The sequence below is a fragment of the Rhodamnia argentea genome, chromosome 11 (assembly GCF_020921035.1).
Source record: "Rhodamnia argentea isolate NSW1041297 chromosome 11, ASM2092103v1, whole genome shotgun sequence".
Lineage (NCBI taxonomy): Eukaryota > Viridiplantae > Streptophyta > Magnoliopsida > Myrtales > Myrtaceae > Rhodamnia > Rhodamnia argentea.
In genome coordinates, this window is record NC_063160.1 from 12,487,647 (window position 1) to 12,515,621 (window position 27,975).

The 27,975-nt window shown below is 38.1% G+C and overlaps 1 protein-coding gene across 2 annotated transcripts; it reads left to right on the plus strand.

Annotated features, from left to right (window-relative positions):
- The first annotated feature begins 1,469 nt into the window (after positions 1-1,469).
- On the plus strand, positions 1,470-27,680 carry LOC115736473 (probable NAD(P)H dehydrogenase (quinone) FQR1-like 2). Of its 2 annotated transcripts, XM_048272704.1 has the most exons (3): positions 1,470-1,493; positions 24,471-25,198; positions 27,187-27,680. In XM_048272704.1, the coding sequence occupies exons 2-3, from the start codon at positions 24,672-24,674 to the stop codon at positions 27,413-27,415; spliced, it is 756 nt and encodes a 251-aa protein (XP_048128661.1). In that variant the 5' UTR covers positions 1,470-1,493; positions 24,471-24,671; the 3' UTR covers positions 27,416-27,680. The 2 variants fall into 2 exon arrangements, with proteins under 2 accessions (XP_048128661.1, XP_030524049.1); XM_030668189.2 differs by lacking the exon at positions 1,470-1,493 and having other exon boundaries at positions 24,415-25,198.
- Positions 27,681-27,975: the final 295 nt, after the last annotated feature.

Consider the following 27,975-nt stretch of genomic DNA (forward strand, 5'->3'; position numbering starts at 1 on the left):
ACCTGATGTGAAGATATCATTGTTATCTAATCCGAGTAAGAGTAATGGAAAATGATATATTAAGTGTACGATCTCTAATACGGCGAACAAGTGGCTTAGTGAGAGCATAATGAAGCATGATGTACTATGTGTATAATCTCCCATTTGGCGAACAAGTCGCAAAAGCGTTCTTCGTCGACTTGTCGATATTTATACATTGAAGGTAAAGCTTTCATGATCGCTCCACAAGAAAGGTATGAGCCAAGAAATGTAAATGAGGCTCCAACTTGCCTTGATAAGGAAAAGTGTATAAGCAATGGAGAAGAGTTGGAGTCAATGAAATCAAATCAAGTTTAGGAACTGGTTGATACCGCAAATGGAAGGAAAGTCATTGGAAACAAGTAGGTTATCAAAATAAAGTGTAAAGCTGATGGCTCGATTGAGAGATATGAGCTCGCCTTGTGGTGAAATGGTATAATTAATAAGAAAGAATTGATTATGAAGAGGTTTTTTCTCATGTGATGAAATATGTCTCAATTCACCTTATTCTAGCAATAGTGATTAGTATGGATCTTGAATTACATCAAATGAATGTAAAGACTGCGATTCTCAATAAAGAATTAAAAGAAGAAATTTATATGAAACAACCCATTGATTTTGTTACGTAAAGCCACGAACAAAAAGTATGTCGATTTTGAGATCGATATATGGTCTTAAGTAGTCTTCCCGACAATGGTATGTACTTTTTCGTAATGCCATAATGGCATATAACTTTGTAATGATTGATGAAGATCATTGCATATATATCAAAAGATCCAAAGACCAATTTGTGATCTTATTATTATATATTAATTATATACTAATTGCTAGAAGCAATATGGAGATTGTTAATACGATCAAGAATTGGTTATGTTCCAATTTTGAGATAAAAGATATAAGTAAATCTACATATATTCTTGAAGTTAAGCTTTCAAGATATTTTTCAAAGAGATTGTGATCTCTTTCACAAGAGACTTATATTGATAAAGTCCTTGAATGATTTCATATGTAAGATAGTAAACTTGTGACGTCTCAAAATTTCGACGTTGTAAGATAACTGAATTCGATGGATTTTAATCACGAATTCCAGTCTGGTAAATGATATTGGATTTTCGAAGATTAAGGGACAATGGTTGGACGTTGATTTATTTGTTTTGAATGGATATTAGATGATCTTGAGGTGACAGACAAGGGAAAATCAAGTCAGAATAATCAAGCGATTATATCGAAACATCGAGACTACTCACACCCGAACCTAGTTCTGACCGAACCCTAGTTGTGAAATTACCAAAATACCCTCAATTATTAGTGCCAAATGACTAATCTACCCCCTGTTAGCAAAATTACCAAAATACCCCTAGCATTATTCATATGAGACAAAAGTCATAAATGTGTCATGAGTTGATTTGACCCTTGTGAACCCACCCATCACCTCACATCTCTCTCTCTCTCTCTCTCTCTCTCTCTCTCTCTCCTCCATAGCCGACCACCTCTCACTCTCACTTTCCCCATTTTGCTCGGTCACCACCACCAGCCTCCCCCTTAAACCTCCATAATCGCCCCACCTAGGTTTCGCCGGCCACCCGAGCTCCCTTGCCGCTGCCCCATGCCACACTATCTTCGTCGTCGGTCGTCCACCGAGAGCCACCCATGACCCACCGTCCAACCACCCACCCGCGTGCCACCGTTCCCCCGAGCTAATCCATTCGTGATCATCATCGTCATGAGCTGCTGCCCCGGTCGTCGCTATACTTCTGTCCACGAACCATCGCTTGTGAACCCTCATCTGCGATCTTGCTGTCGCCGTGTGCCACCCACAGCCGCCGCCTGTCGTGCCAACCCGAGCCCTTGACCGAGATACCCACGGTCAACCCTCGAGATTCGCCACTCAGGCCGAGCCACCCGTGCCGCCATCGTCGCTGGTCGTTAAGTTGTGAATTACCCCCTAATCTTTTGTTAGGCTGTTAGTAAAGTTTAGGGTTAGATTAATTTATGTTAATGGTGGTTGGGTTAGATTAATTATGGTCCGATTAGGCTAATTGACTAGGATTTGGTTAGATAAACCCTGGTTGGGTTAGAGTAACCATAGTTACTTTAGTTTAATCATGGTTATTTTATATTAATAATAATTAGATTAGATTAACCATAGTTACTTTAATTTAGCTATAGTTACTTTTATTAATTGTCATTGCGTTAATTAACCGTAGTCGGGTTAATTAACCATAGTTGAATTATTTTAATCATGGTTGGGCTAATTAACCATGGTCGGGTTAAATAATTATTTTTATTAAATAATTATTTGGTGATGATTTAGTGATCGTTTTGTGCCATGATTATATATTCCTATGGTAAATAATTATCTATATTGGAATACCAAGTTCGACGTAAAACGTATATTCTTGTGACCATGTGTGAATTTTTTATTGCATGTCCAAGCATGAAAAGTTACAATCAGTTGAAGCCGAGAGCACGACCATATTTTCATTGGGCAAATTGCAAAGATATGAACCGGCATGATTATGCGGTGTGCTTGTATGATCATATGATAGTTACCGTGGACTGGGGGTATCTAGGAGACGACGCCTGATATATTCATGCCTTGCCGATCGGAATCACACGACTTATCGAATGTGCGGCAATCCGAGTCACTGGGCTAGTCGGATACCGGTCGCGGCAAGTTGCGGATCAATGCTCCTTACAAAAATGCTTGATATGTTTGTTATGGGGGTATCCAAGGGGACTATTGGTTGCCGTACCCAACAGAGTAGGAAGACATCCGATCATGCCAGAAGAGCACCAACTACTTAGTGTGTTGTGGCCGAGTAGCCATTAATAATCGGGACACGTGTGATGCATTATGCATACGAATCTGTGTTGGGTGTTCTGGTTGTGTACCTTGATTTATGTGTTGTTAAATGCTATGCTGAACATTGAGCTGTGTGTGTGCGCCAAGGCGGGGTAAATGTGCATGTGATTGATGGTTGATTGGTTGAGTCAAATGCGTGGTCATGTTGTAGGTAGAGCGTTATGAGAGTCGCACTTTATTGATTTGTTATCGACATCAACCTATATATTTAGGCCACCCCGAGTGAATCAACACCCTACTCGAGCTTAGGACGTTGACTCGCAGAGATTTTATATCTCCCTCATTGTTGTTAAATATTTTCAGGACCCTAGAGATGGAGACTAGACCGGTATGGTTTAAGGTACGCTTGAGCGAGACCCATACGTCACGTCTCATCCAATCCCAAGGGGGACCGCGCTTGGGAGCACCGTGCGACAACGCTCCGGGTTAAGGAAGGGTTGGGGTATCTGGTATTTCACCGCTTTAAGGCATGGTTTATTCGTCATAGCAAGCTCCTCTTCAGGCCGATTCGCGATTTTGATGGACCACCATCTGTGAACCCAAAGATCCAGCACTGGGATCCGATGGATATTGACACATCGTATGGGGAAGTGGAGGATCCGAAGTCCGACCCAGATGAGAACCCTAAGATCCCGGCTGGCTACCGGCTTTGAGTGGACGTGGAGGTGGAACCCTTTTTGGAGTAGTTTTTGGGAGTAGTGTTAACCTCAACCCCGACCCGATATCTTTTTGTTGATCAAAGGAAGTGGCCTTAAGATAGGACTTGTAGATGTTCGCTTCCCAGGGTTAACAATATATAAATAAAATGAGCTTTGCTATTTGTTGGTTGTTAGTTGCCTTCTGACTATCCTTGTTGTTTTTAATATTGTCTTGGGAAGTAGATCGTTTCCGCATGCGCTTAATTAAAAGATAAAATGAATGGGTCGATAACGTGCTTGGGACGTTTCTATTAATAACCCGAGGTGTTTGGTAGGGTTTCTGCATGCTTGAGGATCGGGGCTTGACGAAATCCAAAAATTCTCCTAGTGTAAGAGGTAAAGGTCTAAACCGCCAAATGTGTCTTGAGACTCCACAAACAAATGAAGAAATGGAAAATGTTCCATTTACTAGTGCTGTGAAAGCTTAATATACGCTATATGTGTACAAACCTGATATTTGTTATGTAGTTGGAATGGTAAGTAGATACCAATTCAATCTAGGTCAAGCACTTTAGACTGTCATCAATAGAATTCCGAGGTATCCGAATGGTACCGCTAATTATTCATTGAGTAATTTAGATAGAGATCTATACTTTGAAGGCTATACTGATGTTGACTAAGAAGGAGGTTTAGATTAGAGAACTTATATCTCTAGATTTGCGTTCTTACTTAATAATAGCGCCATATCATAGAGTAGTAAGAAGCAAACGTGTATAGTCTTATCCACGATGGAAGCCGATCTAGTGATGTTATCAACAACAATACAAGAGGGTGTTTGGCTTAAGAGATGTTTGGATCATTGAGGTTGCTAAGGATGCTGCATATTCAATTATTGGTTAATTGTGATAGATAAGCAGTAAGAGTTTACACTAAGGATCTACTGCAAGACTAAACATATAGACACAAAGCATGATTTTATGAAAGACATGATTGTACAAAAAGCTGTGAACGTACAATACATATTTACGCATAGAATATTAGCAGATCCTATGATAAAGTCAATTTCTAGAGATATTTTCCTTAGTATATGTTAACAAAATATTGAAATCTCTAGGACTGCGTAGAAGTTGAAGTACTGGATATTTGTTTTTCCCAAAGTTCATAATTAATGGTATGTTCCATTATTATTAATTCTTGAGTTTATTCGATATTTAGGCATATTAATGCTAGGTGCATTATGCTGAGAAAATATGTCGGGCAGATAAGTGATTAACGCATTATCTAGATGATACTTGAGAGTTCAAACTTAAAGTATAGATGTCACATTAACAAAGTGTTATGATGAGGTCACAATATATATTATATCCAAAAGTAAAATACCCTATATATTTCACTTTATCTATCTTTAATACCAGATGTAAGTTCTAATTGATTCTTTCAAAGAGATTATATTTGTGAACTCAAGTTGGACATTGAGTATGTCCGAACTATCATCTATGCGGTATTAAATAGAAAGACATACATTCCATGGAAAAAGAGAGAATATCATAATACGTATTTCATACTACGTATGCATGAGATGACCAATAAGAGTTGGCGGGAGTTTTGATCTCAACTTTCAAACCGTGTGGGACTCTTGAGGACAAAACTTCCTCAAATTTGTTCTCTTGCGACTCTCACTTACTCTCATGATTTTTATTTAGTGTTCGCTATCTTAAAGTGTTGCCTATGATCATGAAATTAATTATATCTAATGTGACATTTCTAGAAAAATGAGCTAAATTGAGATTGAGAGGTTTAAGGGAAGAGTAAGATCAATTTGTTTTGATGTCACATTCTATCTTTGTGTTCATAGGTCGATCAATTATGATTATTTGAGTTTAATCATGATTGTGAATACAATGTATACGAAATGCTTAAAGAGATCAAAAGAGATATGATGTAAATGTGACTGATTGATCTAGGGTATTGCATACTAGATCTACTGCGAGTTGATGTGTACAATTTGAGCTACTATACACTTCCAACGGACATATGGCAATGAGCTCTCGTAGTGTGCTGATTGCATGGATCATTTGTTGATATGAATTTTGCAGAGAAGAGAGAATTGTGTTTAACCCTTCATGGGCGAGTGGAAAATGTTGGATTTTAAGGGTGTATGGGAGTACCGTGATCCGCCCATATGGAGCAACACAATCCTTTACCATATTGGATAACTACCAAAGGCAGTTACTGATTTCAAATGTGATAAAGTCACATTTTTAAGGGACGTCTCTTCCTTTTTTTGATTGTCAGTTTTCTCTTACGTTGTACAGAACAAAGAAGAGAAACCAAGGAAAAATGACAATGAACTTTCCTGATCTTCAAACGGACAAAAGAATCTCTTAAGACTGCATTAGAGCATTTAATTTGTAGAAATTACAGTACATCTTTCATGTGATGTACTCATTTACGATCAATGATTAAAGTTCGATCTTGGGCAAGTTAATTCTGCTATAGTCCGTGAGTATGTTTACGGGAATTTGTTTCCTTCACTTTTGATGAGAAGCCAGACGGAGAAAGCTACGAATACGGTGGTTGCTTCCGGGGGTTCCCAATTTGCCTGAGATAAACTGGATATGAACGTCTTTTTCATATAAGATCCCCCCAACTGTTATAACCCCACTCATTACTCGAATTCTCCACAAGAGGTATGGGCAGAAGATCTCCCCAACAAAGTCACGAGGCAAGCAATTTGCCAGTGAATGGAGATCCCATTGATCAATCTCGCCATAACCAGCAATTGAGTTTTGAAGTTCCGGATCGAAAGAGGCAGTGTCCGCCCAGTTACTGATCCAGAACTTCGCCATGCGTCCATTTGCGACGACTCGTCGAGCTTCATCAACAATGTGAGCCCACACAAATATCACTCGAGGCTCTCCAAAGCAAGGAACGGCGGAGGCTCAGTTTGGGAGAAAATGTGACACAGCTTCGCCGTGACGATACTCATCGTAAAGGAGAAACCGACCACAAGGCCTGTGAGTTCGTGGCAGAGAACCACACAAGTTTTACGATGGAGGTGTCTTATGACAATCTCTCAACACTACAAAAAAACACGGTTTCAACGATCGAATTTGCGACGAAAATTTCGGCAAAATTCATTGCTAATTATTTTTTCCACGAATTTTGCGACAAAAAAAAATTCGTGGCTAATTCAACGTCGTAAAATTTAGCGGCGAAAATTTTGAATTTTCGTCGCTAATTTGCGATGAACTGTAGTCGTTGTTAAATTTAGCGACAAAACGCCAATTTTGTCGCTAAATTGCGACGACCAATATTCGTTGCTAAATTTAGCAACGCAAAATTTATTTCGTCGCTACCATTAGCGACTACAATTGAAATTCGTCGCTAATTTTAGCGATGATAATTAAATCCGTCACTAATTTTAGCGATGAAATGAATTTTTTGTAGCTAATTTTAGTGACAAAATACATTTTTCGTAGCTAAATTTCAGCAAAATTCGATATGGGTCTCAAAATTTAGCGACGAAAAAATTGAGTTTCGTCGCTAATTTGCCACAATTGCTATTCGTTGCTACATTTTGCGACGAACAATTGGGATAAACATCGTTCAGCGCTATATTGTTGAATTTGTTTTGTCGCTATATTTAGCGACAAATAGTTTAGTTTGTTGCTAATGTTAGTGATGACAAATCATGATTTGTGGCTTATTTTGGCGACAAAAAGCTTATTTCATTGCTAATTTGTGCGACGAATACTTTAGTTCATCGCTAAATTTAGGCAAAGTTAAATTTCGGTCACAAAATTTTGTGATGAAAAATTTGAATTTCGTCGCAAATTTTCTGTGAGATTTAGCAAGTTGATTTTGTGTGGCGATGAATAGTTGATTTCGTCGCTGATTTGCGATGAAAATAGTGACAATTCAATGTTAGAAAATTTAGCTACGAATTTTTTTTTTTTTTGCCACGAGCATTGCTCAAAGATAAATTTAGTGATGAACTTCACGACGAATATTGTTCAGCGATGAATTTTAGGACGACCAGGTGTGAGATGAATTTTGCAATGAAATTTTACAATTTGTGATCGTACAATAAAATAATTTATTTTAATTTTCAATTTTAAATCTAATTAAAAACAAAATTACTTACTAGAATTTGTATTGAACATTGATAAAGGAAGATCTAAATATTATAATAATATGCAAACAAAATACATTCATCTACCATTCTCTCTTTTTCCCACAGATTTAGCAAAAGATTAGAGAATGTCCTAAACTATACCCATCCACACAGCCACCTATATGTGATGACATTAAGAAGGAAAGCATAAAACTCACAACAAGTCAACAATGGCTAATATCACATAAAAAGATGGGTCTCCCACCTTTACCAAATTGTTCCTTAACATTTGAATGGGGCTTGTAATTGTAATCATCTGCAAGGGATTGACTGAGACCAGCGTGTTAATGGCGAGATATCTGCCTCTCACCAGAATCCTAAATGACAAGTTCTTGACTTTCAAAGCGCTCCTGGTGATGCCAAAGTGGTGTCCATGTACTCGTACATTGGACTAGTAAAAATCTGCAGAAGACAAAGGACGATGAAAAGGGTCAGAGCTAGACTAAATATGGAGAAAATTGAAGAGTGTGAATGTAACTTTGCTAAAACACAAGGATAGGCGCAATGTGACTATGGAGATGATGAAACAAAACTGAGGAGGGTGAGACGAGATACATACAACGAAATGACCGTTTGCAGCAAGGCAGAAATGTTGTATAATGCCTTCACCCGAACTGGACCTCTGGTGCTATTGAGTAAATAGGACGAGGTGGAGGACCCATAGGCCCAATATCCGACGAACGTGACCGCATACATCGATAAGCATCCTGACGGTGAACTGAAAGTAGAGAGCTTTCAACATGTTCTTTACAGTAGGTTCTCTCATCGTTGCTTGTCAGATACACAAAACAACGGTCATTGAGGCACATATGTATATTGTAGATTTGATGATAGAAGAAAATTTAAGCAGCATCTCTCCATCTAGCAGATGATGAACAAAAATTTCAGCAATGTTCATGACAATGGAGAATTGCCATTGAATGGCCGTTTGGTGTTCTTACATGGAGACATAGCTAACTATAATACAATCAGATTGTGTTCCATCTAAATTGATCAGAAGAGTCATAGAGGTCATTCCCAAGTACAATAATCAACTCTATTGGTACGAGTACTTCCTCTAAACTCCAGTGAGCAAAGATGGTTGCCATGCTTGTTCTGTAAACTTGTTTTTTCTCTTTAAAGGTCAATGATTCAACTTGAAAGAGTACCTAAATCTCTAGAAGCATTCCTGTATTATATGCAAAAATAAGATTTGCTATAGCATCGATGGTCGAAAAGATTTTGCTTGTTTTATCTCCCGGTATGCTATAATCTTTGGCAGGAGAATTAAGGCCTATAAAACTAAGAACAACATTAAGAATTTCCATGTAATTAAAGCCTTCTCTTCAAAATATATGATAAACTTGCATCATATTTCCACCAGATAATACAGTTCGCAAAAAATAAAGATGTTACAGTAGACATAGCTTGATTGCAGTTCGAGACATTCAACTGAAAGAAGATATCCTATTCACGGTAAACTATAGAGCTTGATGTGATAGCTTTCTGATAGGCATTTCCTTCAATCATTCATTGGTTAATTGGGACAAGTTCAAGCAAAGAGAATTGCAGTAATTTTCATTTGATGATATGTATAATCAACGAATAGGTAGGATAAATTCAAGCAGAGAGAATTGCATTAATTTTCATTTAACGACATGTATAATCAATTAATGGGTAATTGGGAAACTGATGGGAAGAAACTAGGCATATATGTCAGCAAATCCAGAGAATCTTGAACAAATAGATATGTAAGATCAGATTACATAGACACAAACAGGACAGATGGTGCTACGCTCAACACTGAAAATAGCGTTCCATTTCGGTTTCTCTTTTTCAAATCCTTTCCTGCGATCGAAAGATGTGGTTTTTTGCCCATTCTAGCAAATACTAGACAAGCTAGATAGCTCAAACTTCCAGATTCAATGCGCATGCAAGCACAATTTTAGGCCAAAGGACAGGCAAAAGAGAAGCCCAGTGGTCCTAATAGGCAAATTACACTGCAAAAAAAAGCATATTGTATGCGACGGAAAGGACAGGCAAAAGAGAAGCCCAATCGACGACTTTCATTTCTTCAAGGCACTTTCTGTACGATGAAGCTTCCTCATAAAGTGAAATTCGCTCTTTTTCAAAATATGCCAAATTGACTTTCTCAATGCAATAGAACCATAGTTTTGCTACCTACAATCACATCTCAACAAATTGGATACCTTCAATTTTCTAGTCAAGTCTCTAAGTGAAGAGAACCACTTGCTCCTCTTTCACTTGTCCCTCTATGGCCAAAGCATCATTTAGAAGTCCATAAAAAAATCAATTTTCTACTTATGTAGCTAAATGGATAAAATTCATAAGAGGCAATACCTCATGTGTGTACTGCCAATTAGCCCAAATCGGGGTCAATTAAACTATTGACAAGATCATCATCAATAACAGTAACCTCATCCCATTGTGTCGCCCATCATTATGCCCAACACCTATTTCATGAGTGGGAGGCACAAGAGGAAATTGATCTTGATTTAGGTTGAGGTGTCGCAAGACCAATTGCATTTGAATCTCCAGAGATTTGTGTTGAGTCTCCAGAGATTTATGTCGCTCATTGACCTATCTGATTTGCTCATCCTTTCGTGACATTTGTTCTTTGACCACTTTTATTTCTTCATCCTTTTGTACAAGTAAATGTCTCAATTAGGTCATTTCCTCCTCAAGTCGTGTCCTCCTTGAAACAACCAGATTGGAGGATGAACTTCCAGCTGCCTTTGATGTGTATACCCTTGATAAGGATCCCATGCCAAATATTTTTCCTCTTTTCATTCCACCCGATGCCTCCACCCATAATGCCATATTGTCAGCCGCTGGCTCTGACACAACCCCACCATCACCGCCATTAGCTGTACTCATTAAAAGCTCATCATATTTTTCCTACATCAACAAAATAGATATCAAAATAACATAACTTCATATATATAACTAGCATAAACAGTGGAAGCATTCATGGTTTTCATTCTTGTTTTCATAAAGTCAAAAGTATAACCTTACATACCTTAACAGATTTTGCTTGGTCGCCAATCCATGTTTTATCTTTCTTTTGAAATGTCCGTTCAAACGTAGCTGCATACGTTGGTTCCGTCCCCAATTCATGTGCCTACAAAATTGAAACAAAAATGAGTAATTGAATTAAATTAACAAACAACATGTTTAACAGACTTATCATTCTTTTTCTGTGCTCCCCAATGTTGATAGAGCCCCCAGCATATGTCGTAAACCCTTCACTAGAAGTAGAAGCCCAATTCTTGGCATTTTGTTCACTCCTTTGCTTATTTTTTTCACTCTCCCAAATTCTCTTTATTTCAATCAAATCGACAACGATAATAAAATCTGGCTTCACATTTTTTCTCTTTTCTTTATTCATCGCATTGCGTATATGATCACCAACTTTCTTCTTAAAAATTCTTCTAATTTCATCCTCTTCCGATTCATCCCACCCGAACTTTCGTTGTAATCAATAGAAAAATAACTGACTTTATTTATGCCAAAATTAGTTTGTGAGACAATAGAAGGACAAAACTTACCTTGAACTCGCTCCACCACAAATCCTTTACTTGTTTTGGAGTGCCACTGTAGCTAATCCAAGGCCCCCTCCAATAGTTATTCACCATTTTATTAAGTTCCCACACAACGTACGTAGCTTCTGTGAATTTTCAAATAGGGACAATCATATCTAAAACCCAAACAAAGGGATACCCTAAATATTACATTTACTTAAAAAAAAATGAAGTACTTACGAATCTCCATATGGGCATATCATGAACCGGCTATCTTCTTCAGCTATGTTTCCCTCATCATTCAATTGTTCCACTAAAGGTAGAACCGATGCGGATGGAACCGAAGTATCGGATGTGTCCAAGTTGTCTCCTAAAATGTTCTTGAGGGTTGAAGGAAGGACCAATGTGTCCATGTTGTCCATCAGCATGTAGTGGCCGAGGGTGATATGAAAGGGAAGGGGAAGATGAAAGGGACGAGGATGAGGAAGGGGAAGGGGCTAGTCTTTTTTGTGAAACTACACCACACATATGACCTCCGCATCTATGATACCGACGAGTAGGAAGGTTAGATAAATATTAGTAAAAATAAGAACCTGTATTAGGGACACATATCATGAAGCTTACCATTTTCGGATTAGAGAGCAAGAGATAAACTTGAGAGAATCAAAGAAACTTGCTATCGCCTCTTATGAAATTGTTGCTCCGCTTTAGCTATGTCTCCTAGATTGAAAAATACATAGATCTAATAAGCATCTAATGCATGGAGGGAACACCACCTCATGCCCCGCTCAGTGTAGTTTCACAAGTATCAACATCAAGTGGAAGATAATCAAAAGAGAAGCAGTAGGCTAGAATAACTACCCTTTTATTTCAGTTTCTTAACCACGGTTAATGGGCAACTCCTATGTCAAATGCCATAAAAAGTTACATCGAACACCGATTAATTGTCATTTGATAGCAACTCATGTCCAGATCGATCACACGTAGCATTTTTCCCTTCACCACGTACATATCAAGTATTAAACTAAACACCGAGCCACACAATTAACATAGTAGAAATATATATGTACTTTTCACTTCAAAAGATATGACCAAAAAGGAGGAGGACGAGGTACGGGGGAGGACTACAGAGTAAGAAAATTCTAGCCCACCAAAGGATTGAAATGTTTCACAATGAATTGAAATTTACCAGACAATGGCCGATACATTAACCTTTCCATTTATTACCTCTACAAGGTTTGTAACAAATATTGTACAGATCAGACGCCGACACTCGAGCAATATTTGAACATTTTCTAGAATGGAATACTGAACATTAATAACTCTCTGCATCAACCACAATGAGAAATATGTAAATATGAGACAATTATACAAAGTAAAACATCAAGAAAACAAGGGATCGAACCGGAGACAAGCGATAGCTCTATCTCATCAACAGTCCGAAAAGGTGCATAAGTATCAATTTGAAGCTTGTAGAGGGAACTAGATAAGCTCAACCAAAGGAACTCATGCATGTACCCATTGACAATAAGTATCTCAACCACAAAGTATTGGGAACTAGATAAGATAATCTCGCAGAGGGAACTAGATAACCAAGTCGTGATGGATAAATTCATGTACCCATTAACAATAAAAAAAGATGTTGCAGCATAAGCCCAACCAAAGGAACTCATTAAGCATTGAACTAAGCAAGTACGACCTTCAAGGAGAATGACTCTTCCTTTATCCGATTTTGATGGAATTGGCAAGCGATTTACGATTCCTACCTAAGATAAAGCATCAAGAAATCACGGTTATGCAAATTAAAACGCTTAGAGGACTCAAGTGATTTTTGCAAATTAAAACTCATAGAAGACTGAAGAGGTTTCCATATAAAAATTCTAATTAAAACTTCGACAAATCAAAGAAAAATCAAAGTTTTCCGTAGGTGCACAAATCATAGAGAACTCAAGAGGAAGACACTGGTTAATTCTCATTACACACACAACACTAATCTAGGGCCTTGAATCATAGAGAAATGCGACTCCAATTTTGAATTGTAAGCAAACAAGAAAGGCAAAGAGAGAGAGAGAGAGATCAGATCGTGAGAGTTCGAGAGCGAGCTCATAGGAAATAGACAGAGAGAGACCGAGAGCGAGTCGACGACAAGAGCGAAAGAGAGAACGAGAGCGAGCCAAAAGACCGACAGCAAGCTGTTGTTTGTGGCGACGAGATCTAGAGATGGAGGTCTGTGTCACACGTTTGCTAGGGCTTCTTCTTCGGACAGCACACCGATAAGGGTTCCTCACCTCGGATCTGCAAGGGCTCAACCAATTATGCTCTTAAAATCAACATCCATGGATCATTCTCTGTAGAGGCGAGACTCGTGGTTCCGATGTTACACGGATACGCCTCTCGGGAGAATTTTCGCGTGTCGGACACATGTCAAAGTCCAACACGTGCCGGATACGGTGGGACACGCAATCAACCTTTCTCCGAGCTTCGACACTCGGTCAACTGAATAGACACGGCTCGGACTCGCGTGTTTGAGACCGAGGCAAGTCAAAATTGAAAAGACACAAATTTTTCTGACCTAATTTTCTACCTCTCATGGCGGTTGAGGGTGCCGCGTTGAAGGGAGAGGAATTCGGCGGGACGCTTCCACGGACTTGAGGGAGGACCGGGTCCAGTGATTGTTTTGGCCTTCTAGCGCTAAATCGAGGTGAGGATCATGCACTTGAGGGAGGACTGGGTCTATGGGGTGAGGCGGGGGTAGCTGTAAAAGCCGTTTCGGGAGAGGAGCTTGCCGAGGAGGATGGCGGACATGGCGGGGAGCTCGAGTCTCAATGTGGGGGCGATTGTGCAGCAAGTGGGTGAGCAGTTGGGATCAGTCTGCTTGGCAGCGAGGTTGAAGAGAGAGTTGTGTAGGAGATTGAAGCTCTTTGGAGAACCATCATGAGCTGTGCTGGAATGAAAAGTAAGGGGGTGGGGGTAGGGGGCGGGGGCCGGGGCGGAAAAGAAAAGTAGAGGTCGATTAGGGTTTTGGGAGGTTTTTTAATTTTTGTTTTATTCTTTTCTTAAAAATTAAAAAAAGGAAAAGTAAGGGGGGAGGCCGAGGACATCATCTTTGCGCCCCGAACTTGATGGAATTAGGTCTAAAGTTCAAACTCTGAACAAGTGATTTTTTCTCATTGTTATTTTATTTTTTTGAGAAAAAAAAAAGAAAAGTATGGGTGGTGTCTTTGGCTTCTTTTAGTGTATTTATTATTATTATTTTATTAATTTCTATTTTGATGGGAAATGAGATTTGTCATGAAATGATTGATCATAATTTGTAGTGTAAATTCATTCTAAGCTCTTTATTATTATTTATTTATTTGTGAAATCATAAAAATATATATTTAATAAACAATGTGTCCCAACGTGTAGGAATTTCCTATTTTTTAAGAAAGCACGTGCCGAGTGGTTGCCTTGACAAGTATGAGGTCGACATCGCAGAATCCGTCGGCCGTGGCGATCTTGGCGTAGCGGACGTAGCCGTGTTCCTTTAGGGATGAGAAGAAACATTGGAATTGCCTTGCATTTTGTGTGTGTGTGTTGGAGAGGATGGTGGTGGCAGCAAGCAGATCATATTTTTATTTGCTAAGGACTTGACCTAAATCTCTCACCATGAATAGGGCTTCAATTTGTGAATAGTTGTTGAGCACAGAGTCGTCATCTCAAATTAGACCTTGAGCCCACACGTGTGATGGAACTTGGCCCGCACTCAAAAAATCCTTCGCTTGCTTGTAGTTTCCATTGTTCGGATCAATTGTAGGTAAGACCAACAAAAACAAAGGCCTATTTTGATTTTACAGTGTTATTATTATTGAAAATATAAAAATAATAATTTATTATGTATATATAAATATATATAATATACAACGTGTCCTAACATGTCAAAATTCTCTATTTTTGAAGAATAGAAATTTTGCGATGAAAACAACATATCATAGCTAATTAGCGATGAAATTAGCAACGAATTTAGCGATGACCTACTCTATAGAAAATTTAAAAAAAATGTTGCTAATTTCACTGTTAATTTTGTGACGAAGGAAATTAACAACGATCTTTCTCTATTGCTGATTAGAGAAGTCGTTGTGTTGTCGCTAATTAGCGACGATTTTTGCAACGAATTTTTTCTGTTGCTAATTAGCAACGAATAGTCTAATTAGCAACGAACTTTTCGTGAAAAATAAAAAATAAAATAAAAACATAGCTAGCCATATATAATAATCGAAAACAACAACAATAATAACAATAATAAGCATAATGACAATTAAATTGTCCGGTTTGTCGCCATTTAGCAACGAAACTTTTCGGACGCCCTATTACATTAATAATAACAACAATAATAATAATCAATAACAACCATAATAATAACAATAATTATGATAATGAAAATAGTAATAATAATAGTAATAATGTGAACAACAATAACATACGTCACAATAATAATAATAACAACACATAATTAGTAAAAAGTCTTAAAAATCCTAATCTTCATCTTCCTCATCATCTTCATCTTCACATTCGTCGTCATCTTGATCTTGATCTTCATCATCATCTTCTTCATGAGCATCATCTTCATCATCCGTCTCAAAATCGGATTCTTCAACACCTTCTACATTTGATTTCCAAATTTCAATTGGATCCACATCTATAACTGCTCCGCATGGATCTCATAAAGTTGGAATGTTATATTCCTCGGTTTCAACCATGTTACAAACTTCCTCTTGTTGATAGGCTGTATCCTTCCAAAGTTCCTCGATTTTTCTTCGTGCTTTGGTTTTACATACATCCCACCAATCAGCTTTGTCACGTTTCAAACTAGGATATGATGCATAATATACTTGAATTGCTTGTTGTACCAAGATAAATGGTTCATATTTCATATACCTTTTCTTGTGATTTACTTCAACCAAATTAAACTTTATATGCACTTTCATTCCTTTGACGAAGTCGAACCATATGCACTTAAATAACACGACCCGCATTAATGGTCCAAGGTACTCTATCTCTATGATTTCATCCAACAAACCATAAAAATCGTCTTTTGTACTGCCTCCATTAGATGACCGAACACACACACCACTATTCATTGTGGCTTTTCTCATTCCGTACTCTTGAGTGTGAAAATTATACTCGTTTATGAAATATGCTGGCCAAGTTCGTACTCTTGATTGTGGACCCCATGACAGATGATATAGCAATCCTTGCTCTTCAACTTGATCATGATTATTGTGAACCTAAAGTCAAACAAGCAAAGTCAATAATATTTTTTTAATTAATGATTTATAAAATATTAATAACTTGTTTTTCGTCCATAGGCAACTTACATATGTTTTGAACCATGCTGCAAATTCTTCATCGCATAAACGGTCAAACTCATTTGGTGGTAGTCCACACATTGAAGTTTGAAAAATCCTACAAATACATTTTATATATTAGCAAATGTTTGACACACAATAAATGTATTTCCAAAAGTATACTTACTCGAAGTATAGCTCCACTTCTAAACAGTTCAGCATAATATACGTATGGGCGGCCCGCCATTCTTCGTCCGTTAAGTGACGAAACTTACATGCACCACTTAGTCGACCAAGATAATTGAAAATAGAGAATGATTTACAATTGGTATCAATAGGGCCCTCATCATTTCTTCCTGCTCTCCGCCTCTTGCACTGCATGTCTTGCTCAAAATAGTATGATGCAAATTTCGTCACTTCTTCCACAATATATGCATTACAAATTGAAGCTTCAACACATGCCTTGTTCTTCACTTTTTTCTTCAAATGATATAGGAACCTAGTTGCAATAGGAAGAAGTTTATCAGAACATAATAAGTAATAAAGTAATTCAAATTTATTAAAAAATATTTTACCTCTCAAATGGATACATCCAAATAAATTGGACGGGACCAGCAACTTTGGCCTCATAAGGCAAGTGAACTAAAATATGCTCCATTGAATCAAAGAACGATGGAGGAAATATCATTTTTAAGTTGCAAAGAATGATTGGAATATTTCTCTTTAGTTTCTCCATGTGTGATGCTTTTAATACTATTGAGCAAATATCATGAAAGAAATTACTTAACTCTGTGATGGCGCCCCATACAAAGTTTGGTAGAAGTTCCTTAAAAGCTATTAGAATTAGTCTTTCCATAAATATGTGACAATCATGGCTCTTCAAACCTATTAACTTGCATTCATTCAAATCAACACATCTCTCGAGGTTCGAAGCGTATCCATCGGGAAATCGCACTGATTTCAACCATTGACAAATAACCCGTCTCTGCTCCCCGTCAAATGTGTAAACTGCTTTTGGTTTTGGTCCCCCGCTACTTGCATCAACATGTAACACTGGTCGATCACAAATATCTCTCATATCTTTTCTTGTATTCAAGTTGTCTTTTATTTTTCCAGTGACATCCATCATAGTATTTATGATATTGTCGAAAACATTCTTTTCTATGTGTATAATATCAAGATTATGATGAATAAGATGCGTCTTCCAACATGGTAGAACCCAAAATATACTGCGTTTAGTCTACTTATGTGTGCTTTCGTATCCATTAGTCATGGCGTGGGGGGTTTTTAACAACAGTGGGAAAGTGATGCACTCGCTCCCAAATTTGATCATCGGTCAACCTTCATGGTGGGGGTGTTCTTTCAATCCTATTCTTAATGAACTCTTTTTTATTCCTTCCGAATGTATGATTTATTGGCAAAAATTATCTATGACAGTCAAAATAGCTGGCATTCTTACCATGTTTTAATCTGAATGACTTTGATCTCTCAATACATATCGGATATCCTAATATCCCAGTTGTACTCCATCCGGATAATATTCCATAAGCTGGAAAGTCATTTATCGTCCAAAGAAGAGCAGCCTTCATTACAAATGTTTGATCAACAGAAACATCATACGTAAGAACACCTTCATCCCATAGCTGTCGTAACTCCGCAATCAATGGTAACATATAAACATCTATCAACTTTTTTGGATTTTGCGGGTCGGACATAATCAATGTCAAAAACATATAAGGTGCATTCATGTACATACCAGGTGGAAGATTGTATGGAGTTAAGATAACTGGCCAACATGAATAACTTTTTCATGATTTCCCAAATGGGGCAAATCCATCAGATGAGAGACCTAACCTGATGTTTTAAGGCTCCATTGCAAACTCGGGGTATGTTTCATCAAAATGTTTCCATGCTTCTGCATCCGAAGGATGACACATTAGGCCCTCTTCTATTCCATGATTTGCATGCCAAGTCATGTGTTCTGAAGTAGCTTGAAACGTATAAAGCCTTTGTAATATGGGGATTAAGGGCGGATAAAGCATTTTCTTACATAGTCTACGCTTCTGATTACGGCCCCGCCTCCCGCTAATCTTGTACTTTGGTTGGCTACAAAATTTGCAAGATTCTGCATTTTCATCATCCTCCCAATATAACATACAACCCCTACTACATACATCAATCCTTACAACTGGAAGACCTAAGTTGTCCACTAGCTTCTTCATGTCGTAAAAATCACTTGGCATGATGTTATTGCGAGGCATTGCTTCACGCATTACTTTAACAAAAAAGTTGAAACAATTCTTAGACACATTATGCTATGCCTTGATATTTAACAGTTTTGTTGTCACCGATAACTTAGTGTAGTTGTCACAACTCGCCCATAAAGGTTCATCTGTTGCTTTCAACACTTCCCAAAACCGATTAGAAGTAGAAGTTTCATTAAACACATTCTCATCAAAACCCATTACTCCCGCCTCTTCCAGTTGTGATTCATAGCTAGTGCCCACTTGTTCAAATGTAGGAGCAAAATCAGTACTTGCATGGTTCGATTCTAAAACAAAATTCTGACTAGCTGCATCAATCACCATCTTTTGGTATGGGTTCAATTGGTTATAATAACTACATTCTTCACTAATTGAAAATTGGTTACTTCTTCGATATTCTTCATCAAATATAAATGGTTCATCATGGCAATTCCAATTATAATAGTTCGGAGTGAACCCAAATCTATAAAGATACTCTCTAACTTTGTCATACATATGAAATTTACTATTACTGCACTTTTTACACGGACACCTTAACTTATTTCCATCCATGAACTCAAATTTACTACTAGCAAAGTCCAAAAACTATTCCAACCCAATACGAAACTCATCGGTCAATCCTCGACGTCTAGGTAAGTTCTTATTATATATCCAAGCCCTCTCTCTTTGCATTGTGCCCGTATAAATATTAAAAAATCTCATAAAATATTAAAAATATCATATTTACTATTTAATATTCTTAATTAAAACCATAAAATCGTAAAAATTAAAATTCTGTCTATGACGAAACAATTACTTTGAAATTGAAAAAAGTGAAAAAAAAATACCATGTCAAAAAGACTTACCCAAGTATTTGACTGAAATCTTTATAGTAGAAAGTGGTCAACTTGATGAGAATTGTAATGTTCACTTGGATTGCGAGACCTTCAAATGGACATATACCTAAAAAACAAGAAAAATTATTTAACATTCATGCAGCTTATGGCAATTGATAGAACAAAATGGTGAAATAAACAAGAATTTATTCTATGATTACCACAAGACAGGAATTTAGGAACGAAATTTTTTGTGATGAATTTAGCGATGATACTTTAAAGCCATTGCTAATTTTGCGAGGAACCTTTATTTTGTTGCTAATAGGAAGTGCGTCGCTAAGTACCTAATTAGCGGCGACAATGGCTTTTTGTCGCTAAGTTTCTAATTAGCGACGAAATCTCATTTTCATTGCTAATTAGCTACGAACCCCTATTTCGTCGCTAATTAGTGACGAAAATCATGTTCGTTGCTAAGTCGGACGGCATTTTTTGGTAAGTTCGCTTTCGTGGCCAACTATCGATGAATCTACTTTCATCGTAAATTAGCAACGAACCTACTTTTCATCGCTAATTAGTGACGAAACATCATGTTCATCGCCAATTTCGACGGCATTTTTTTCCTAGGAATCGCTTTTGTGGCCAACTACCGACGAAATTCACTACAACCCCATATGAACAATCCAGCAGAAAAATATCGCAAAACATTATGGAGAATTTTGCATTACTACATTTTTTACACAGACACCATAACTTATTTCAATCCATGAGCTCAACTTTACTTTGAAAATAAAAAAAAAAAAGTTACAATGTCAAGAAGACTTACCCAAGTATCTGATAAAAATTCCAAGGTTCACTTGGATTGCGAGACCTTCAAATGGACACGTACCTAAAAAAAAAAAATACTTAATATTCATGAAGCTTGTGGCAATTAATGAAAGAAAATGGTGAAATAAGCAACAAGTTATTCTATGATTACCATAAGAAACAAATAAGAATAGAAAGAAGAGAAGACAAAAGGCAAAAGAGAAGAGAGAAGAGAGAAGAGAGCGGGCGAAAGAGAAGAGTGCGGAGAGAGAAGGTAATGTGATTTTAAAAGGCGACATTTTACTCAGCCACGAAATTAGCGACGAAATTTGAAGTTAGTGACAAAAAACTGTCGGTGGACTTTAGCGACAAATTTTAGCGATGAAATATGTTCGTTGCTAATTAGCGATAGAAAAAAAGTATTCGTCGCTAATTAGCGACGAAATTAGCTACCAAATGCTCTTTTCGTAGCTAATTAGCGACAAATAGTTGTTTACGTCGCTAATTAGCAACGAACCTAGTTTTTGTCACAAATTAGCGATGAATTATGGTTTTGTTGCTAATTAGCGACCAAAATAACTTTTCCATTGCTAATTAGCGACGCAAACAATATTTCGTAGCTAATTAGCGACGAATAGTTTGTTTCCGTCTCTAATTAGCAATGAACTTACTTTTTTGTCACTAATTAGCGGCGAATTATGATTTTCTCGCTAATTAGCAACCAAAAGATATTTTCCATTGCTAATTAGCTACGAAAACAATATTTCATTGCCAACTAGCGATGAAATATTTGGTTCGTAGCTAATTAGCGACGAAATTGATTTTCGTTGCTAAATGCGTATCAACAAATTTGCGACGAAATTTGATTTTCATAGGAAATTGCTTAATAGGAGGTTAGCGACAACAAATACTTTTCGTCGCTAATTATTTTTTCATTTTTATTTATATCGTTTTAGTGATGAATCATTTGTTTCTTCGCTTAATTAGCGATGCAAATAGTCATTCGTCTCTAATGTTAATTTTTTCTTTGTAATTTTTATTCATAGTGCGGATTATTGGGATGAAAATTTGAATTTCGTCAGCAACTATTTAAAAATGAATTTGCGACAAAAAAAGAGTTTTGTCACTAATTAGCGACGAAACATTTCCCTTCGTCACTAATTAGCAACGAATAATATTTTCGTCACAAATGATATAGCGACGAATGACCTTTTCATGGCTGTTTTCGTTGCTAATGTATGACGAATGATGGTTTTCTCGCTAATTAGCGACCAAAATAACTTTTCTGTAGCCAATTAGTGACGAAAACAACATTTCATAGCTAATTAGTGATGAAAATATATATATTTGTTGCTAAGTAGCTACAAAATAGATTTTCGTTGCTAAATGAGTATCAACAAATTTGCGATGAAAGTTTGTTTTGGTGGCAAATTGTGCAATAGGAGGTTAGCGACAAAAAACACTTTTTGTCGCTAATTAAGTTTTCATTTTATTTATATCGTCTTAGTGACGAATCATGCGTTTCGTCACTAAATTAGCGATGCAAATAGTTATTCGTCGCTAATGTTAATTTTTTCTTTGTTATTCTTATTCATAGTGCTGATTTTGCGATCAAAATTTGAATTTCGTCAGTAACTTTTTAAAAAAGAATTTGCTACAAAAAAAGAGTTTTGTCACTAATTAGTGACGAAACGTTTCCCTTCGTCGCTAATTGGCGACGAAGAAGATTTTCGTCGCAAAGGATATAGCGACGAATGACCTTTTCATGGCCGTTTTCGTCACTAGTATGCGACGAACTTTTTTGTGGCCATTTTCGTCAGAAATTAGCGACGAAATATTGTTTGGTAGTTATTTTCGTTGCAAATTAACGACGAAAACTGTTTCGTGGCTATTTTTGTCGCCAATTAGTGATGAAATGTGTTTCCGTTGCTATATTCATCACTAATTAGAGACAAATTGTGTCGTCGATAATGTCATTGCAAATAGCGACGAATGTTAGTTTTGTAGCTATTTTCGTCAGAATTTGTGACGAATTTTTTTCGTCGCAAGTTTGTCGCGGCTAAATCCGGTTTTTTTTTTTTTTTTGTAGTGCGAGGCTTCTCGGTCCAAGCCCGCCATTTTCACTGGGTTGACGAAGCTTGTCCCATGCACAAGCTTTTATGAGGTAGTTGGGACTTGGGCGGACGGCATCACATATTATAAAATGGTTTTTTATTTTACGAAATTCGAATTATGCAAAAGGTTTAATTTTGCAAAATTCAAAGTGCTTGGGCCAATTCATAAATTGGTGAAGTGCAAGGGATGTCCACGCAATATGCCCGAATAAAAGATTAGGAGTGGTGAAAAAAGTGATTAGTGGAATTCGGGAAAGGGTATGCTGAAAATGGGGAAAATTACACTAGAAGTGCCATAACTTGTGTACGACGTTCATTTGAGTGCCATAACTTTCAAAACGTTCACTTTAATGTCATAATTTTCAAAAATCGTTCACTTGAGTGCTACGTCGGAGCAAAATCGTTCACTTGAGTGCTATAGTAACTTTTTCGGCGTGCCACATCGCTTTTCCGGCGTCTACAGCAACTTTTTCGGCGTGCTGCAGTAACTTTTTCGGCATGCCACGTCACCTTTCCGGTTGCCACGTCGACATGGCACTTAAGTGAACGATTTTTGAAAGTTATGGCACTTAAGTGAACGTTTTGAAAGTTATGGCACTTAAGTGAATGTCGTACGAAAGTTATGGCACTTCTAGTATACTTTTCCCGCTGAAAATGCCAAAAATGCTAGTAAACTAATTGAATTAGATTACGAAGAAGTAAGAGAGAAGTTAAACATGGTCAGAAATCCTACCAAATCTGTCAAATTAAGGAAAAGACGATAGCTATGAAATTAACTAATTACCTTTACGGTAATAAAAGATATCGGTTAGATTTGAAAATTTAAGGCGTCTCCTAACTATGGAAATAACTCTACAAAGAGTATTAAAAATGTTATACATCATACCAACTTGGCTGATTATTCTCCATGCTTTCTAGACAATTTATAAGGCAATACAAATCACATTCGATCTTTCAGATTTTTTGAATCCGAGGCAATGAATTTGTACTCATCCAAGGGGCAAAATCCAATGATATTAACTAGGAATTAATAACATCACATAGTCAGGCGATTGCAAGTCAATTGATTTCACCAAAGCGGCTATTTTCACGAAATTTGGATTGTCCAAAAGGTTAGTTTTACAAAATTCAAAGTGCTAGGGTCAATTCATGAACTAGTGAAAGTGCAAAGGGCGTTCACACAATATGCCCTAATAAATTCAAACACGCCATCGTGAGCGGTCCTATGTAGATTAATAAGACTTTCTATTCTATTAGCATTCAATACAGCTCAGTACCATTTTCATGCAACTCTTATTGAAGTGCGCATAACACGGGCCACTTATGGTAAATTTACTATCGGCTATAGATAAGGGGTGGTGAAAAAAGTGATTAGTGGAATCTAGGAAAGGGTTTGCTAAAAATGCTGAAATTGCCACGAATGCCGGTCAACCAAATTGAATTAGATTACGAAGGACAAGAAAGAAGTTAAACATGGTCAGAATTCAGAAATCCTCCCAAATCTGTCAAATTAAGGAAAAGAAAATAGCTAAAAATGTAAAGCAACTAATTATTCTTTTGATAAAAAAAAAAAATCTGTCGGCTAAAAGATATATGAAAAATGTCTCCTAATTATGGAAATAACTCCAAAAAAGGTATTAAAAATGTCGTTATACATTACACCAAAATTTGGTCTCTCCATTCTTTCTAGACAGTTCATAAGGCAACAAAAATCGCACTCGATTCTTCTGATCGTTTGCATACAATGAATTTGTACCACAAAATCCAATGATATCTATCTAGAATTATCGAAAATAGTTATTTATTGAATGATTGCCGATTTGCCAGACCTTTGCTTTATATATGCACATCCCATCGTGACGAGATGGTGCTGCAAACGACGTCGTCGAGGCTGGGACCACTGACCGGCACTCGTTCTCTCTCTTTGGACTCCAATCTCTAGCCGAGAATTTGAAGGGAAATGGACCCAGGATCGTTGAGCTTCTAAGTCAAAATCCGCAAGTGGCAGACGAGGAAGGAGAGAAAAATTCGATCTTCGTTGCCTTTTGTCACTCGTTGCACCGACCCAGAATTCCTGTTCTCGTGTTGTGCTTGTGTTTGAGCGGATTTCAGTGGGGGTTCGGGACCATGGGTAAAGGCGGCGGTTGTGTTCCGAGCAAGAAGAAGCTCTCCGGCGTCGCGGCCGCCGCCGCAGACGGCGAACGGGACGCGGCTCCGATACCGGTCGAGGACCAAGCCCTGGAGGCAGAGCCGAAGGCCGCTCCGGGGGTGACGAAGTTGAGGATCTTCATCGTGTTCTACTCAATGTACGGCCATGTGGAGGCGCTGGCGAAGAGGATGAAGAAGGGGGTCGACGGGGTGGACGGAGCGGAGGGGGTCCTGTACCGGGTGCCGGAGACGCTGTCGCCGGAGGTGCTGGAGAAGATGAAGGCGCCGCCGAAGGACGAGTCGGTCCCCGTGATCGCGGCGGCGGAGCTGGTGGAGGCGGACGCGGTGCTGTTTGGGTTCCCGACGCGGTACGGGTGCATGGCGGCGCAGATGAAGGCCTTCTTCGACGCTACTGGGCAGCTGTGGCAGGAGCAGAGGCTCGCAGGCAAGCCGGGCGGTTTCTTCGTGAGCACCGGGACTCAGGGAGGCGGGCAGGAGACGACCGCGTAAGTGTGAATTTCCGATTTTGGTTATCTTTCTTGCTCCACTAGAGAAGTTCTGTGGTTGATTTTGAATGTCCAATGTTTTGGGTGCTTCTTTCGTGTTTGAGATGATGCAAATCTTTTGTGGAAATTTGTTTGTGTTTGAATAGTTTTCACTACTGGAATTATATGCGGAAGGTAGGTGATATGGCAATTCGAACGCTTTGTTATGATCAGAGGCAAGGCGATAATTTGCTCGCCATTAGCTGCGAATATAGGATTTGGCAGTCTAATTTCTAGTATATTGGATTATATGTGCTGTTGTCTTGATGTCAATCTGTAGTCCAGTTGCAATGGGATTGCATTTCAAAGTGATTCTCATTCTGTTTTGTTTGGTTATATTGCTCTGCTTATCAACACTTGTTTGGTTATATCAGTTCTAAGTTCAAGGATACTGGTGTTACTCCTATGCTGTGGTAATCAAACATATTGACATTGGTATGGTATGGGCGATCAAGTTTTTGATGCCAATTGCTAAGTTCGGTTGATGACTACAAGATGCTTGTGAAAACATGTGGGTTCTTGTAGACTTTCTCGATGGCAGTGACATAGCTTGTAGCCTAACCCTATAAATAGAATGGAAAGTTTTGGCTCCTTATTAGAAGTGGTAAGGACAAGCTTGATTTTGTGTTCAACTTCGTTTTAGGATTCTATTCTGAGCGTGCAAGTAACACCTTTTCCTTTTCTCCAGCACAGTTTTATCTTCTAAGATGTACTTTCTCTTGAGTATCATGAATGAATTTTTTCCCTTCGGCTTTATGCTTCTGCTTGCTTGGCACATTAGATTTCAGCTTAACTTTGAGGATACTTGACTTTGCAGATTCAATTTCCCATCTGAGACATCTTATGGTCTTATATTGAGTCTTATTATTTAAGGTTTCATCTCTTAAATGTGACGAGGTTATTTAATTCTAATCACACTCTTGACTTCTACAGGGATGAACCTCATGGTCAATGATCCTTTACCAAAAAAAAAAAAAAAACACCTCGTGGTCAATGGTACCAAATTAGCAAAATTTTTGTCCCCGTGCATTCTATGGCAGTTTAAGCAACAGAGATACATCAACTTATACTACTGTCGATTGGATTTATATTACTGTAATCTGCTTGCTTCGATGCAAGGTCATGTGTGGTTTATACTTCTATAAATTTTGAGGAGAAGTTGAACAGTTTGTGGAAAGAAAAGAACGAACATATAGCACAAGTCGATTGAAATTAAGTTGTCTGGTTGTTGGCTCATGGGGTGCAGCGCAGTTGGTGGTGCTGCTTCGCTCCCACCCATGTGGTGTGAGTCCTCGAACTTTACCCAGTGCTAAGGACGGGCTGCTCCTAGCACCCCGAGAGGGGTTTACCAGCTGCAACTGGCACAAGTCAGGACAGCACAGGTTCCCTTCATGGCAAAAAAGAAAAGTAGTTTCGTTGCTGAAAGTGACTGATTCTGGAGTTTTTTGTGTTAGTTAAGGTGATTGTGACTTGGTCAAACTTCATTTTTCTGGGCATCTAATCATCACTGATGATGCAGCTTTGGAGCTCATTTTATTACTATTTGTCGCTTTCCAATGCATATTTCCGATATTTAATCCTAGTCTTACCTGCATAAGTAATGGATACAGTTTTTGGTGCATCTAATGTGTTGGATTCAGCTCACTGGAGAAAAGTATGCACTCTGTCTAGTCACTTGCTGTTAGAACTGGCCTGTCATTTTAGTTGTCTTTCTGCTCGTGATGGCTCTAAACCTCTTCCACTTATGGTACTGCAATTGTTTAAAAATTGTCGTGGACATGCGTCCTTCAGTAGCTGCTGATGCATGTTTGATGTTCCGATTTCCACTCAAGTAAAAAAACAGAAAAAAAAAAAAAACATTGATCTTTCATGTGATTAACAAGCACGGGATTTAACAATAGTTTACCTCGTGTCTTTCTTGATGGTGCTCTGTACTTGATTCGATGCAGTTGGACCGCAATCACCCAGTTGGCTCACCATGGGATGCTATTTGTTCCGATTGGATACACCTTTGGTGCCGGTATGTTCAAAATGGACGAAATTCGCGGGGGCTCCCCATATGGTGCTGGAGTTTTTGCAGGCGATGGCTCGAGAGAGGCGACCGATGTGGAGTTGGCGCTTGCGGAGCATCAGGGCAAGTACATGGCTGCAGTCGTTAAGAGGCTCGCCCTGGCTTGATCGATGATTCGTCTTCTGAATGATGTCCACTTGGTTCTTTGCTTCTGTTTGTTCATTCAAATAACAATATCATTTATTCTTTCACGCAATTTGGAGTTGTCAGAGTCGTCGAAAGTTTATGGTTTGGTTCTCATTTAATGTGTCTTGTGCTCGAAATTCTGTACATGGAGCATCAAATCTTGTCACATTGTTTCAACTGATACTGGAAGTCCTAAAATGAGTTTCCTTATGATGGAATTTTGGCCCCATGAAAGGGATCATTGGACGACGCTCTGTCTTTCTCCCTTCAATGTGATCATCAGATCTTGGGAGAATGGGAACAAGTTTATGTTCTGGTGGAAAATGGAATTGAATGAAGCTTTACATATGAATGGCTCGAGTGACTTTAATCGTTTCTTATCTTGTTTTTACTTTTCATATTTATTTTTCAGTTTTTTAATTTAAAATCTTTTGGTAATTTGAGATTTTTTTTTTCTCATTTGAATAGGTTGGATTTTTATTGCTATTTGTTCATCTTCTTATTTCGGCCTTGAGCTGTTCTCCCATCCTTAAAAGCATAT

What these genes read in the sequence shown, in the direction of transcription:
- LOC115736473 (XM_048272704.1), top strand. Translation starts at nt 24,672, where the DNA reads ATGGGTAAAGGCGGCGGTTGTGTTCCGAGCAAGAAGAAGCTCTCCGGC. An exon ending in GGCGGGCAGGAGACGACCGC is followed by an intron (nt 25,199 to 27,186) that starts GTAAGTGTGAAT and finishes GATTCGATGCAG; the next exon opens with TTGGACCGCAATCACCCAGT.